Raw genomic sequence first — 13706 nt, 5'->3', positions numbered from 1 at the left:
GGGCGAGTACGGCAAGCGGGAGGAACAAATTGACGTTAATGTTTGGAGTCTGGTTTCCAGGTTAGGGTTTTGTCGGGCTCCGAAGTGCCCGTTAGCGGAAGAGAAATCGGCCGGACCATGTCGGCCTTCGAGAAGCCTCAGATCATTGTCCATATCCAGAAGGGCCTCAACTACACGGTGTTTGACTGTAAGTGGGTGCCCTGCAGCGCCAAATTTGTGACCATGGGCAACTTCGCACGGGGCACCGGCGTCATTCAGCTCTACGAGATCCAGCACGGGGACCTAAAGCTGCTTCGGGAGGTGGGTGTCATGTCGAGATTGCCCAGTTCCAGGAGGTGGGAGTGCCGTTGGGGGCGAGTTCGGATTCTGGGGGTTCTGCATTCCTTTCGGCCAGTGCCTTCGGCCAGTGTCCCTCAGAAGCACCGCTTGAGCCGCGCAGGAGTAGCGAAGTTGATCGCAGATAGAGGAATACGACGAAAACGCTTTCGGTCGAGTCCTGAATTCTCGGCGGGCTCGTTTATCCGCGCCCTCCCGGCCCTTTCTCCGCGACCCCTGAGTCCAGCACGAGGGTTCTGGGAGAGCAGTTACAAATTCGGATCCAAATTCGAGGCCCTTTGGAGCAGTGCGCAGTTTGTGGAGGGTCTGTTAATGGGCCCTTGTTAGTAAAATGCTTTTTCATGCAAGCAGAGCTGAAGCTGGCTCCTGTATGCCTGCCGTGTAATTACAGGAGACCCCCCCCCCCCCAACATTTATTCTTGCAACAAGTATCAGTTGATCGCCAGGTATTCCCAGGCGTGTGAATGACAGTGTCCCCGATCTCAGGTGGTTTTCTAATGGGAAAGAAAATCAGTTAAATAATCAAACCAATCACCCAAATAGAAACCAAGATGAATTCTCAAACATAAAAGAACTCGGTTCTGTGAGAGTGAAACCAGATTTCGGATGAGTAGGACCTATCTAGGCCAAACTGGGAGTAGAGGAGGTTTCCAGTGAAAACGGTCTATTTGGAAGCCCAGAGATGGGAGAAAGATTATCTTATTAAGAAACAGGAGTGGGCCCTGGCCGGTTTGGCTCAGCGGTTAGAGTGTCGGCCTGCGGTCCAGAGAGACCCGGGTTCGGTTCCCGCTAAGGGCACGTACCTTGGTTGTGGTTTGTCCCCGGCCCTGGTTGGGTCATGTGGGTGGCAGCCACTCGATGTGTCCCTTCACGTCGATGTTTCTCTCTTTCTCTCTCTCCCTCCCACTCTATCTGAACAAAACATAGAAAAATGTCCTTGGGTGAGGATAAAAAAAAAAATTAATTAAATAGAAGAAACAGGAGTGGTAAGCAAGGACCAAAAGTTGCAAGATCTTGATGTCATTTAAAATTTATGCCTTTGTTTTTTTCCCCTAAGAAAAACATGACATCCTTGAAGAGCTTTAAGCAGTGTGTGGCATGATCAAGTTTACAAGTTTTGTAAAGATCACTAGTGAAAGAACTTAAGAATAATGTTGTTAACTAACATTTTTATACCTGTTTACAGTTTTTAAAATTCCTTGATTTGGGTTGCCTGAAAAAAAAACATACTCAGGTGTTTAGGGATGTAATAGACTACAGAGAAGGTTGACAACTCCAGGAATCAAAAGCTATAGAGAGAATCTGCTTGGAGGAGTCAGAGATTAGTAAAGGATGAATATAGCCTCTATAGGAAAGTTTAGATTAGAAGGTAAACTGGGCCCCATCCCACTTTAAATTTCTATGGGTGCCAGTTTTCGTGTTCACTTTGTCTTCACTAGTCAGGGACTTTGCTCAGTAAACATGGCCTGTTCTTTTCTATCTTTCCTTAAGTTGTTCACCACTTAGCCTTCAGTCAGTCACCTGTTGCTGTTCTAAGGTCCAGTTCAGATTATTTGACTTATGAAGTCCCTTTCTGAACCCCACACTAAGTAACTTTTCTTACTCTGCATTCCTGTGGTACTTACTATCTGTCCCTGAAATATATCACTCTGTCCCATTTATCTTTAGATTGTAAACTCCTGGAGAGTAATGATAGTGTCTTTCTTTTTTCTTTTAAGATTTTTTTTTATTGATTTTTAGAGAGAGAGGAAGGGAGAGGGAGAGAGAGAAATGTTGGTGTGAGGGCAGAACATGAATTGCCTGCCTCCTGCACTCCCCTTATTGGAGATGGAGCCAGAAACCTGGGCATGTGTCCTACCTGGGCGAGTGTCCTGACCAGGACTCAAACCAGCAACTTTTTGGTGCTCTGAAGGATGCCCAACCAACTGAGCCATACTGTCCAGTGCAATGTCTTTCTTTAATATGGAATGTAAGGAGCAGTAACTCAATAAATTACTTGTTAAAAGAATGAGTAAAATGTATGTCTGTAAAGGATGTAACTTGGGTATTTTATTTTTTTTCTTTCAATTTTATTTTATATTGGTTTCAGGTATACAGCTTAGTGATTAGACAATCGTGTACTTAATGTAATTTGGGTAATGTAAATATTGATTTATACATTAAATGATTGGGGTCAGGGGTTTAAACAAATGGGAAACATTAGAATAGCAGAAATAAATTTAAAGGTGAAGTGTTAGGAACAAATACCAGTCAAAGCTCAACCAGAGAGCATATATAGACGTGACTTCTTATACGACTGTATGATTTGGCCCTGGCCGGTTTTGCTCAGAGGTTAGAGTGTTGGCCCAAGAACCAAAGGGTCAAGATTTCAATTCCTGGTCAAGGGCACATACTTGGGTTGCAGGTTCAATCCCCAGGCCTGGTTGGGGTTGTGCAGGAGGCAACCAATTGATGTGTCTCTCTCACATCGATTTTTCTCTCTCTCTCCCCCTCCCTCCCACTCTATCTAAAAATCAATCAATGGTGAAAACATCCTCGGGTGAGGGTTAACAACAACAAAAAAGACTATGGTTTGTGTACATTTCAGAAATATATTTGTTCCAAAAAGTGAAATAGTGCCTTTTGTCTATTCTAGAGATTCTGGAGGATTCTAACTAGTTTTTAAAATAAATGTGCCTTTTTGCAAAAGTAATATTTTAATGATAGAACATTTTAGAAATATAGATTTTAAAAAAGAGGAAGATTAATATCACCCATGATCTCAACTCTACGAGTAACCACTTTTTATGCTTCACCTATATCTTTTGGGTGTTCTTTTTTCTGCCATAAAATATCTATTGAGAACCTATTATTTCAAGGTACTATGTTGAAGAAGGACCAACAGTATTTGAATGATGAGTTCTTACTCCTAAAGAGCCTGCTATCTAAAGAAAGGATTAAGAAAATGCAAAAACATTTAAGAACTTAACATTGTGTTTGGCTGTGATGATGCAGTGGGGAAGAATATAGGTTAAGTACAAGCTCAGTGATTCTCAACTCAATGTGCATGGAGATCACCTGAATGTGTATTGCTATTGTTTGTGTGTGCTACTTACTTTTTAAAAATATATTTTTATTGATTTTTTTAGGGAGAGAGAGACAGAAACATCGATCAGCCGCCTCCTGCAGGCCCCCTCACTGGGGAATGAACCTGCAAGCCGGGTATGCGCCCTGATCAGGAATCAACCAGGACCTCCCAGTCCATGGGATGATGCTCAGTGCACTGAGCCACACCGACCGGGCGTGTGTGTGTGTGTGTGTGTGTGTGTGTGTTTTAAAATATGCGTGCCTTGGTCCTATCCCAAGAAGTTCTGCTATACTGGGACTCATATCTAGACTATAGTGCGCTCTGGACATCAGTATATTTTCAGCTTCCATCAGGTGATTCTTTTTTTTTAAATTGTTTTTTTTCTTTATTGATTTTAGAGAGAGAGAAAGGGAGAGGGAGAGAAACATCGATGAGAGAGAACATCGATTGGCTGCCTTCTGCATGCCGCCCACTGGGGATCAGGCCCACAACCTGGGCATGTGCCCTGACCGAGAATCAAACTGGCGACCTCTTAGTGCATGGGTCCATGCTCAACCACTGAGCCACACCGGCCGGACTTCCATCAGGTGATTCTAAAGAGTGTCAGGGCTGACTACAATGGGGCTAGATGAGTAATTTATTAAAATATTAGGAAACATACTAGATTCCATCATTGTGGGACCACCTCAAGTCACGTACTCCAAAGACTGTACGTCCGAGATAAAAAAGGAAGAAAATGGGTCTTTTCTGGTGCCTTCCTTATGTTGTCACTAAAGATAGATGGGGAATGAGGGCAAGGCCTCCATGTACAGTTGAGCAATTTGTTGTATCACCCATGGGTGTTTGGCCAAGAGTTCAGTGAGAGCTGAAATCCATCTCTCTCATCCAGCCTGTCAAAGGCACCTTTTTTCTTTCTTTTTTAAAATCCTCACCCGAGGATATTTTTCTGTTTATCTTCAGATAGAGTGAGAGGGAGGGATAGAGTGAGAGGGAGGGAGAGAGGGAAACATCTTGTGAGAGGGACACATTGACTGGTTGCCTCCCGAATGACCGTAACCAGGGCCAGAGACAAACCACAACCGAGGCACATGCCTTTGGCTGGAATCAAACCTGAGACTCAGTGGTCCGCAGGCCAACCCTCTGAGTGCTGAGCCAAACTGGCCAGGACAAAGGCACCTTTTTTCTAATTGGCATAAAGGACTAGGGGTAGCCCTGAAAAATGGAATTATAGTTGGGGATGTTTACACTTTAAAATTCAGTAATAAGTTAATACAGTTCTTTTTTAGCCCCAGTGGCACTGAATTCACTGCTTGTTTGCATTTGGTTGACTAAATCTTTTAATGTTAATTAAGTAGTGCCAGGATGTGGAGGAGGAAATACTGACAAGCTGTACTAGACCCACCCACAGACAGAACAAAAATAGATCTCAGTAGAATTATCCATCATGGGCTTCTATCATGGTAACTCATTGTAGCAAAGAGAACCACCATCTGGGTCAAACACGGCCATCACGGTGGTCTTTTTCACTATCATATAGCAAAAGTCAATATCTACTAATTATCATTGTGGGTCAAATTTCACAAAATAGAGCTTCATTTTTTTAACGGTTTTCTAGCAAGAAAAATTTTAAGTAACCACTGAATTCTTTTAATCTCTTTTTAAAAGATAAAATAAAAAATTGGCATTTTTTATGAGCTATAAAAATTACCTTTATTCCAGCATCTTCTCTTAATTTAGCTACTGTTATGATTTTCATGAATGTCTGAGGAAAGAGAAGACACCCCTGCTTTTAAAAGCCCGTTTGTCAGAGTAGCTTAGCCCTTCTGAGCAAAGTGCAGTCATCCTTGGACAGATAAGATGTTTATATGCTTGAGTTTATTTGTTAATATATTTATATATTTTGAGTCTAATTTGATTCTTGCACAACAAGTACCATGTATTTCTGTCTTGTAAAGATACGAATGAAGGTAAAAATAAAAACCAAAGGACACAAATCTGAAGGTTTAATTTATACCTGAACCATTTACTTCACAATCCATTTCGGTATTGGAATATTTCTTTGGTGTTTCTAATGACTCTGAAGTTTACAGAATGGGGGCTCCGTGATAAAGTGTTTATTTAGTTGATACACATGTAGGTCTGGAGTCAGCCTAGTTTGGTAGAAAGGGCTTAGAGACTACCTGGTTCTGGGACCTTGGGCAAGTCTAGTCCTCTGAACCTGTTTCCTCTCTGGAAAGGGTGTTCTAAACCCTTAGTTTGCAGTTGAGTGTGTTGGAAAGAGAAGGGATGGTCTGGTCTAGAAAATATCTAGAACACCATCTGATATATAGGTGTTCAATATATGGATGCTGTTTTCATTATTGCATATATATGACACTGGAAACTATGTCATGTGAAAATATGGCAGGAGAAATGGGAACATGAACTCTAGCAGTGGTTTCTCCCTCCCAGCACTAGAAAAGAGATTAATAGATGATCATTTATACTTTCATTCAACAAATATTCAGCACCTATTAGTGTTAGTGTTGAACAAATTGGACAAGGCCCCATTCTCATGGTACTCATTCTAGAAAGGGAGAAGATAGATCATTGAAGGAGTTAAATAATTTTATTGATAGGTGAAATAAAGATTAAACAGGGCATATGATAGTGATTGGGAGTTCCACTTCTGATTGGAGGGGCAGGGAAGGCCTCTTAGAGGTAACATTTAAACCAAAATCTGAATTGGGAGAAGGAAGACGTGATCTGAGGGAACAGCAGCCCAGGCCGTGGGAAGAGTAAATGCAGATGCCCTGTGGTAGAAATGACTTTGGTATGTCAGGGAGAGAAAGCCACAGGTGTGGCTGGAGTGCAGTAGAGGGAAGGGAGAAGCCGGAGAGATGAAGTCCAGATTTCAAAGGGTTCATACATTTTGTACATGACAGGCTATGGTGCTACTCCTGTGAGTCTGTGCCTCTGGATGGAGATACATTTTATTTCATTCCATTCCATTTACAATAAATATCTACTTTCTAATGTATGCAGGGATGAAGTGGAACTAGTATCCGGCCTGTTGTATAAAAGATATACATGGCATATGTAGTTCTCAGTTTGGTTTCTTCTAAGGTAGGAGCTCTCTGATGTGTTCAGGTGTCAGAACATCTGGACATCATGTTGCTGATTTTGGAATATCATGAAATACTGGAATAGGTAGTTCCATCTCTGCACAGGGAAGGGTTTTTCCAGTAGGAAAATCTGACAATATTATATATATTCTGATCTTTACATCACAGGAAATTGCTTATCCTCTATTCCAGGTTTTCTTGTTGTTGTTCATTTGCTAGTATTTTCTAACAGACAAGCTAAAAAATTATTGAAGAAACTTAAATTTGAGAAAAAAATCAGCTTTCTTATTTATGATGGTACCTGTGCTCACTTTGGCAACACATAAACTAAAATTGGAACACTACAGAGAAGATTGACATGGCCCCCGAGCAAGGACGGCATGCACATTCATGAGCGTTCCATATATTTTTTTAAAAGAGGAAAAAGAATTATGTTTGTACTGGAAGATCAGTGTGTTCCAGGAGCATGGCTTGAGATTATTCCAAAGGGCCCAAAGGCACAAGTTAGGTAAAGAAATAACTTAGGGAACAAAGTTTGTGCTTCCCAAGTTCATATTACCAGCAATAAAATCTTAGAAGAACAGTGTGCTCACTGTAGGCACTGACAAGTAGAAGTTAGCTTGCGCCTCTTCCATGGCCCAGGAGGAAGAATGGAAACCCCGTCGCAGGCTCCAGGGGTAGAGTGGAGTTATGGGAAGCAGAATGCTTCAGCTGGTGGAAGAGAAGAAATGGGTGACTAGTCTTCCCAGTACTTGTCTGAGAAAGATTTTTCCAAAGTTCTATCAGTATAGGATGCTGCTCTCCATGGCTCCTAATCCTCTGAGGCCCTGGAACCATATTCTTGCCCAATAGGGCCCGCCTGCTTCTTAGCGAGAGGGCTGTTTTCACCCTCTGCCTCAACCTGTGGGAGCCATTACCAATGACTTAGAGCTGGCGGAGACCCAGGCCCACTGTGAGCACATGGGAGAAGGACTGGGGAGCTATTTCATCACTTGGCATAAGCTGGAACTCTGAATTAGCTTAACCATAGAAATTGTGTGCTAACAGTTATTAGGTGCTATATCACTATTAACATGTTGTTTCAGGTACTTTTGTTTGAGGAAAGGGGAAGGACATAAGTGGTTTGAAAACTGTCTACTTTGTTAAATTGACAAAAAGTTTAATCCTCTGTGTCGCCCCATTGTAAGATACTCTTCTTCCTAAAATCGGAAAAATAGCTGAAATAATATCAAACTTATGCAGTGAATAACTCATATCGGATTACCTGTGCATTAAAAAGAAAAAAAACTTAACATTCTGTGGTTTTGTGCTTCTCATCAATATGGTCTTTTACAGCCATGTTATTGTCCATGAATAATTTTGTTTACTGGAAAATTCCAAGGAGGCTGTGAATGCTTTATTTTATACCTAGCTACATAGTAACTGCTAATTTATCTAGACCCCAAACCTTTGTTTCCAAAGCTTTGTACCATATAACAGTATCTTTTGAATCATGAAAGAAAAGTTTAGTTATAGTTTGTATGACATGAATTTTATCTTCTTTTTCTTTGAAAGTTGCTAGGCATACCCTATGTGGAAATGACCAGCCAAACATTGAAAGTGGCAGGGAAATAATTTTTTTAATTATATGAAACAGGCCAGCCCTTAAAGGGAGTGATGAAGATTGGCTCAGGGACTGAAGGGTTACAAGGAGAGATGCCCTAGCAACTGGAGAACTCTGCAGAGGAAAAAATGTTTATCCAGATATATTAAGTGAAAAAAATCAAGACAAAGGACAAGATATAATAATCCTCTTTATATTAAAACAAAATGATGTGTGTTTGTAAATGTATAGATAGAGGTTTAGAAGGATGAGGATTACTTCTGGGAACTGTCAAAGGAAGATTCACTTTTTGCTCTTTGGTCTTGTTTGAATTTTTTAAATATTTTTTATTGACTTTGTTTTAGAGAGAAGGGAAGGGGGAGAGAGAGAGAGAGAGAGAGAAACATCGATGTGAGAGAGAAACATCGATCAGCTGCCTCCTGCATGCCCCCAACCAGGGATTGAGCCTGCAATGGGGACTTGAACCAGGACCTCTCAGTCCATGGGACCACGTTCAATCCACTGAACCACGCCGGTCGGGTGGTATAGTTATTTAACTAATGTGATTATATATAACACTTGGAGACAGTAGCTTTTTAATTTTTTGTTTTTATCCTCACCCAAGGACATTTTTGCATTTATCTTCAGATAGAGTGGAAAGGAGAGAGGGAGGAAGAGAGAGAGAGAAACATCAGTGTGAGAGAGACACATTGAGTGGTTGCCACCTACATGACCCCAACCGGGACCGGGGACAAACTGCAACCAAGGTATGTGCCCTTAGCAGTAACCCAACCCAGGACTCTGGTCCATGGGCCAATACTTTAACCGCTGAGCCAAACCAGCCAGGGTGCCAGTAGCTTTTTAAATGAAAGAAACTGAAAAGGTTGGCTAATCCATACTAATAGCAGTGCCTTTGGTACACACAGCTATGCAGATTTCTGTGCATTGAAAGGGTCCCACAGAGAATAGGATATAAACATTCTCAGTTTGAGTGTTCTGAAGGGAAAACTATGAGACTCATAAACATTTTTGTTCCTGTAGCCATCTGGAAAGGACAGAATCTTCGTTATGTTCTCATTTCTACAGAGGATCTTAAAGAAGAATACCACATTAAATGCTGAAATTTTCATATTTGCAAACCAATGGAGATGGTAGAGTTGTCAGCATTTGTATGTCTCATTAGCGAGATGAGAGGAAAAGCAAAATTAAAACTCATTATTTTTGACAGTCATATACCTTTAAACTATAGAAGAATGACTAAAGGGAAAGCATGATAATTTTTATCAGAAAACGTTTTAATTGCTTTTTATATTATGTGCTTTATTTAAATCCCATAATAAAGCTATAAATATCATGTATTATAAATAGCTTACATAAATAATGTATCCTCTCTCCCTCCCTTTTATCAAGATTGAAAAGGCCAAACCCATTAAATGTGGAACATTTGGTGCAACATCTTTACAGCAGAGATATTTAGCTACTGGAGATTTTGCTGGAAACCTTCATGTATGGTAAGATTATTTAATTAGTATTAAGACATAAAATACACAATTTCTTTGATAGTCTTGTTACTCTTCCTCTGAAAGAGAATTCTAATTTTTCTTGGGGTATTTCAAATAATGTTGTCAATATTTATTTCTACATATGCTGTTTGGCTACCATTTAATACCTTGTATTTGTAAATAAAGGGCTATTGCCCTCCACCTTGAAGAATACAATATATAGCAGAACACATATATAACATGGGGAAAAGTTAGATATTAATTGTGTGCATTTCAGCAATACAGTTGGCATTACGGAATGATACACTGAGTTTTTACTTGTTTAGTTTTTTTAATGTAGAACTCCCAATTAATTTAAATTTTTTAAATGTGTTAACTAACATCTAAACACAACTTTTTAGGAACACATCTATTGAGCAAATCAAGATAAACCTATTTTGAATGAGCAAAATCACAATTGTGCCAAATGCTTTCTATTTTCATGTTTTACCTAATGTTATTTCCTTATATTTAAATCAGAGTTGAGTGAATTCAGATTTCTCTGTGGTTACTTTTCAGGAATATTTCTTAATCATCTGAAGCACACAGTAATGTTCTAGAGAGAACCTATCTTCCCTACCTCATGTTTTCTGGTTTGACCTTTCTTGATTTCTCATGTAGAATCTGCTACTTTGCAATTAAATTACTTTGAACTATTTATCTGTCTTAGAGTCCTAATATAAAACATAATGAAGGTATTTTAATTTATCCTTGCTTTAACTGCTTAATTATTAAGTTAGTATTTATTACAATGCATTAGTTTTTATATGCTGTGCCATATACTTTCAGAGAAATTGGGAGAGAGACCAATATGAATGTTATTTTTAAAAATAAATATATTTCAGCCCTGGCCGGTTTGGCTCAGCGGTTAGAGCGTCGGCCTGCGGTCCCGAGAGACCCGGGTTCGGTTCCCACTAAGGGCATGTACCTCGGTTGCAGTTTGTCCCCGGCTCTGGTCAGTTGTGCGGGTGGCAGCCACTCGATGTGTCCCTTCACGTCGATGTTTCTCTCTCTCTCTGTTCCTCTCTCCCCCTCCTACTCTACCTAAAACAAAAAAAAAAAAATGGAAAAATGTCCTCGGGTGAGGATAAAATAAATAAATAAATAAATAAATAAATAAATATATTTCAGCACAAGAATATGGAACAAATGTAACTGTTGACTTTCTTCCTGACTTATTTTTATTGATAAGTCTTATAATTTTATGTTTTAAAAAATGTTTTTTTTTAATCTGTAAAAATAGTAAAATAGATATTTAAATAGAACCTTAATCCTGTTTAGTCTCTTGATTCTTTCATAATAATGCTACAATGATAAACATCATGTCTAAACTAAGTTGAACTATCTCAAATTTGCAAGTGAGATTTTACTAAGTTTGGCTCGTTAATAAGGTAGGATTACATATGCAAAGCTAAATTTATTTATTTTTTTAGTGTAAGTTATTGAAAACTGACATGTTGAAGAGAAATGTGGATAGAAGCTTCAAAAGAAAAGCAAAAGAAGGGCGGCAGGCAAGAAAAGGGATGTATTAACATAACCTCCTTGAGCCATTTCTCATCCAGTCATTTTGTGTAGACTCAAGCACACGTAGTAGTAGGTACTTTCCTGCATTTCTTCCTCTTAACCTAGAATAAGACAGAATTTGACCAAAATATATAACTAGATGAAAATCAATATGGAATTCAGTGAGAAAATAATCCATTACAAAGGGGAAAATGTGTACTGAGTATGCACTACTCATATAATAAAATAAAGCTCAGAAGATCTCAAGATGAAACTACTAAGGCCTACTTTGGACACATTCTAAATCCTTTAAATCTACTCTATGTTTAAAGCAGTAATTATCAGACTTCCGTCAGCAAAGAGATCCTTATTAATTACATCTGGGGAGGAGCCAGTAAATATACATTTACTAATAAGCAGACCTGGTAATTCATGTGCAGAGGCCCTAAATAGATCATCTTTGAAGAACACTAAGTAAGGTAGACTCAGGAGTTTGAATTCCAAGTTGAATAATGACCGTTCTCATTGAGGGCTTAAAAGATGCTAAAGTGGTGAGAAGAAATTGGGAGTATTTGTATAAATTCTTAGCAAAACTCTTATTTTTAAACAAAAATCTAAATATGATATGCATTATATTTTAGTAGTGTACTAAATGTTTAGGACATGTGGTGTAAGTAAGAAGCTGTCTTCTGTGTTTAGGAATTTGGAAGCTCCAGAAAACCCAGTATATTCTGTAAAGGGCCATAAAGAAATTATAAATACTATAGATGGTGTAGGTGGACTCGGAATTGGGGAAGGAGCACCTGAAATTGTGACTGGCAGCCGAGATGGTAAGTCAAAGTATTTTAATTTTTTTCTAAAAGATAAATCTCTAGCCCTGGCCTGTGTGGCTCAGTTGGTTGGGCATCATTCTGTGCACCAAAAGGTTGTTGGTTCGATTCGAGGTCCAGGCATATGTCCAGGTTGCGGGTTTGATCACTGGTTGGAGTATGTGCCAGGAAGCAACCGATAGATGTCTCCCCCTCTCCCTCCCCCCACCCCCTCCCCTCTTCCTCCTCCTCCTCCTCTCTCCCTTCCTCTCCCCCTAAAATCAATAAAGACATTTTTTTAAAAAAAAGGCAAATCTCTATGCAACAGTATATCTTCTCTATGTGGAAATTCTGGGTAACCTTGACCCACTAAATCTAACAATACACTTTTTTAATAGGCAAGTTTGATTGCATATCTGTAAATTGTTTCATTCTTAAGTATTTTGAGATAGAAGCAAAGCAGTTCTATTTTAGTTTTGAGCCAGTTCAACTACTAACCACCCTAGTTTCCTGTGAAGGATTTAAAATTTCTTTATTGGTTTTTGAGGCAGCTGACAATATAATGTGGGTGGCAGCTTTTCATTTTCTTTTTTTAAAAAGCAGGATCAGTACTTGTGAAAATTGTCAGGTTGACAGCTGGTTGAACACTGAAGTTCTGTGATCCTTCTGCTGAGCGTTGTAGAAAGTTCCAAGGGTACCAACTCTGCTTTTCCACTCTGCGGTGACTAAAAAGGGATAGGTCTTGCTCTGGCCAGTATGGTTCAGCTGTTAAGAGCATTGACCTTCGGTCCAGAGAGACTCGGGTTCGGTTCCCACTAAGGGCATGTACCTTGGTTGCAGTTTGTCCCCGGCCCTGGTTGGGTTGTGTGGGTGGCAGCCACTCGATGTGTCCCTTTCACATCGATGTCTCTCTCTCTCTCTCCTTCTTCCTCCTCCTCCTCTTCTTCTTCTTCTTCTTCTTCTTCTTCTTCTTCTTCTTCTTCTTCTTCTTCTTCTTCTTCTTCTTCTTCTTCTTCTTCCTTCTTCCTTCTTCTTCCTTCTTCTTCCTTCTTCTTCCTTCTTCTTCCTTCTTCTTTCTTCTTTCTTCTTCTCTCCCTCCTACTCTGTCTGAACAAAAAATGGAAAAGTGCCCTCGTATGAAGATTAAAAAATAATAATAAATAAATAAATAAAATAAAAAGGGACAGGTCTTAAAAGAAAAGTGGGGTGGCCCTGGCCAGTTTGTCTCAGCAGTTAGAGTATCGGCCCACGGACCAGAGAGTCCCGGGTTCAGTTTTTGCTAAGCATGTACCTCGGTTGTAGTTGGTCCCTGGCCCCAGTTGGGGTCATGTGGGTGGCAACCACTTGATGTGTCCCTTTCACATCGATGTTTCTCTCTCTTCCTCTCTCTCTCCCTCCCGCTCTATCTGAAGATAAGTGAAAAGAAAGAAAAAAAAAGATGTCCTTGGGGTGACGATAAATTAAAAAAGAAAAGTGGGGTGGAATTTTCTGTTACTCAGGGGCAGCTGTGTTATCAAATATTCTTTCCAGTCCTAAGAACAATATGGAATATAGAAGGAAAAATAGCATTCAGTCTACCACGGTAGTGTAACTATTGGGTTTATTTTCCTTTTCAGTCTTATATATAGCAATGTGTAGTTATCAATGTGTATATGATTTTGTATTTTATTTATTCCATTTAATGTTTTTTTCTGAGTGCATTTTTAAATATTTTTATGTTCTCCAAATTAATGTCTGTGTCCATTGGTTGTGCATATATGCATA

At 39.6% G+C, this 13706-nt stretch overlaps 1 protein-coding gene and 1 non-coding gene across 5 annotated transcripts in view; both read left to right on the top strand.

The window, feature by feature from the left end:
- Window positions 1-28: 28 nt before the first annotated feature.
- Window positions 29-13706, top strand: part of WDR92 (WD repeat domain 92) — a 56415-nt gene continuing 42737 nt past the window's right edge. For 3 of the 4 annotated variants that reach the window (XM_036263144.1, XM_036263145.1, XM_036263143.1), the window contains exons 1-3: window positions 31-300; window positions 9500-9600; window positions 11833-11963. In XM_036263144.1, coding sequence (XP_036119037.1) covers window positions 118-300; window positions 9500-9600; window positions 11833-11963 — 415 coding nt within the window. In that variant the 5' untranslated portion in view covers window positions 31-117. Of the gene's footprint in view, window positions 301-9499; window positions 9601-11832; window positions 11964-13706 lie in introns of all 4 variants that reach the window. The other variant, XM_036263146.1, reaches the window with a different exon arrangement.
- LOC118631272 lies at window positions 6811-6917 on the top strand. Its single transcript, XR_004959763.1, has one exon. It is a non-coding gene; the product is annotated as a U6 spliceosomal RNA (small nuclear RNA).

This window comes from Molossus molossus, unplaced genomic scaffold, assembly GCF_014108415.1.
Source record: "Molossus molossus isolate mMolMol1 unplaced genomic scaffold, mMolMol1.p scaffold_m16_p_15, whole genome shotgun sequence".
NCBI classification, from domain to species: domain Eukaryota; kingdom Metazoa; phylum Chordata; class Mammalia; order Chiroptera; family Molossidae; genus Molossus; species Molossus molossus.
The sequence above is the reverse complement of the archived record's forward strand: the minus strand, read 5'-3'. Positions and strand labels throughout refer to the sequence as shown.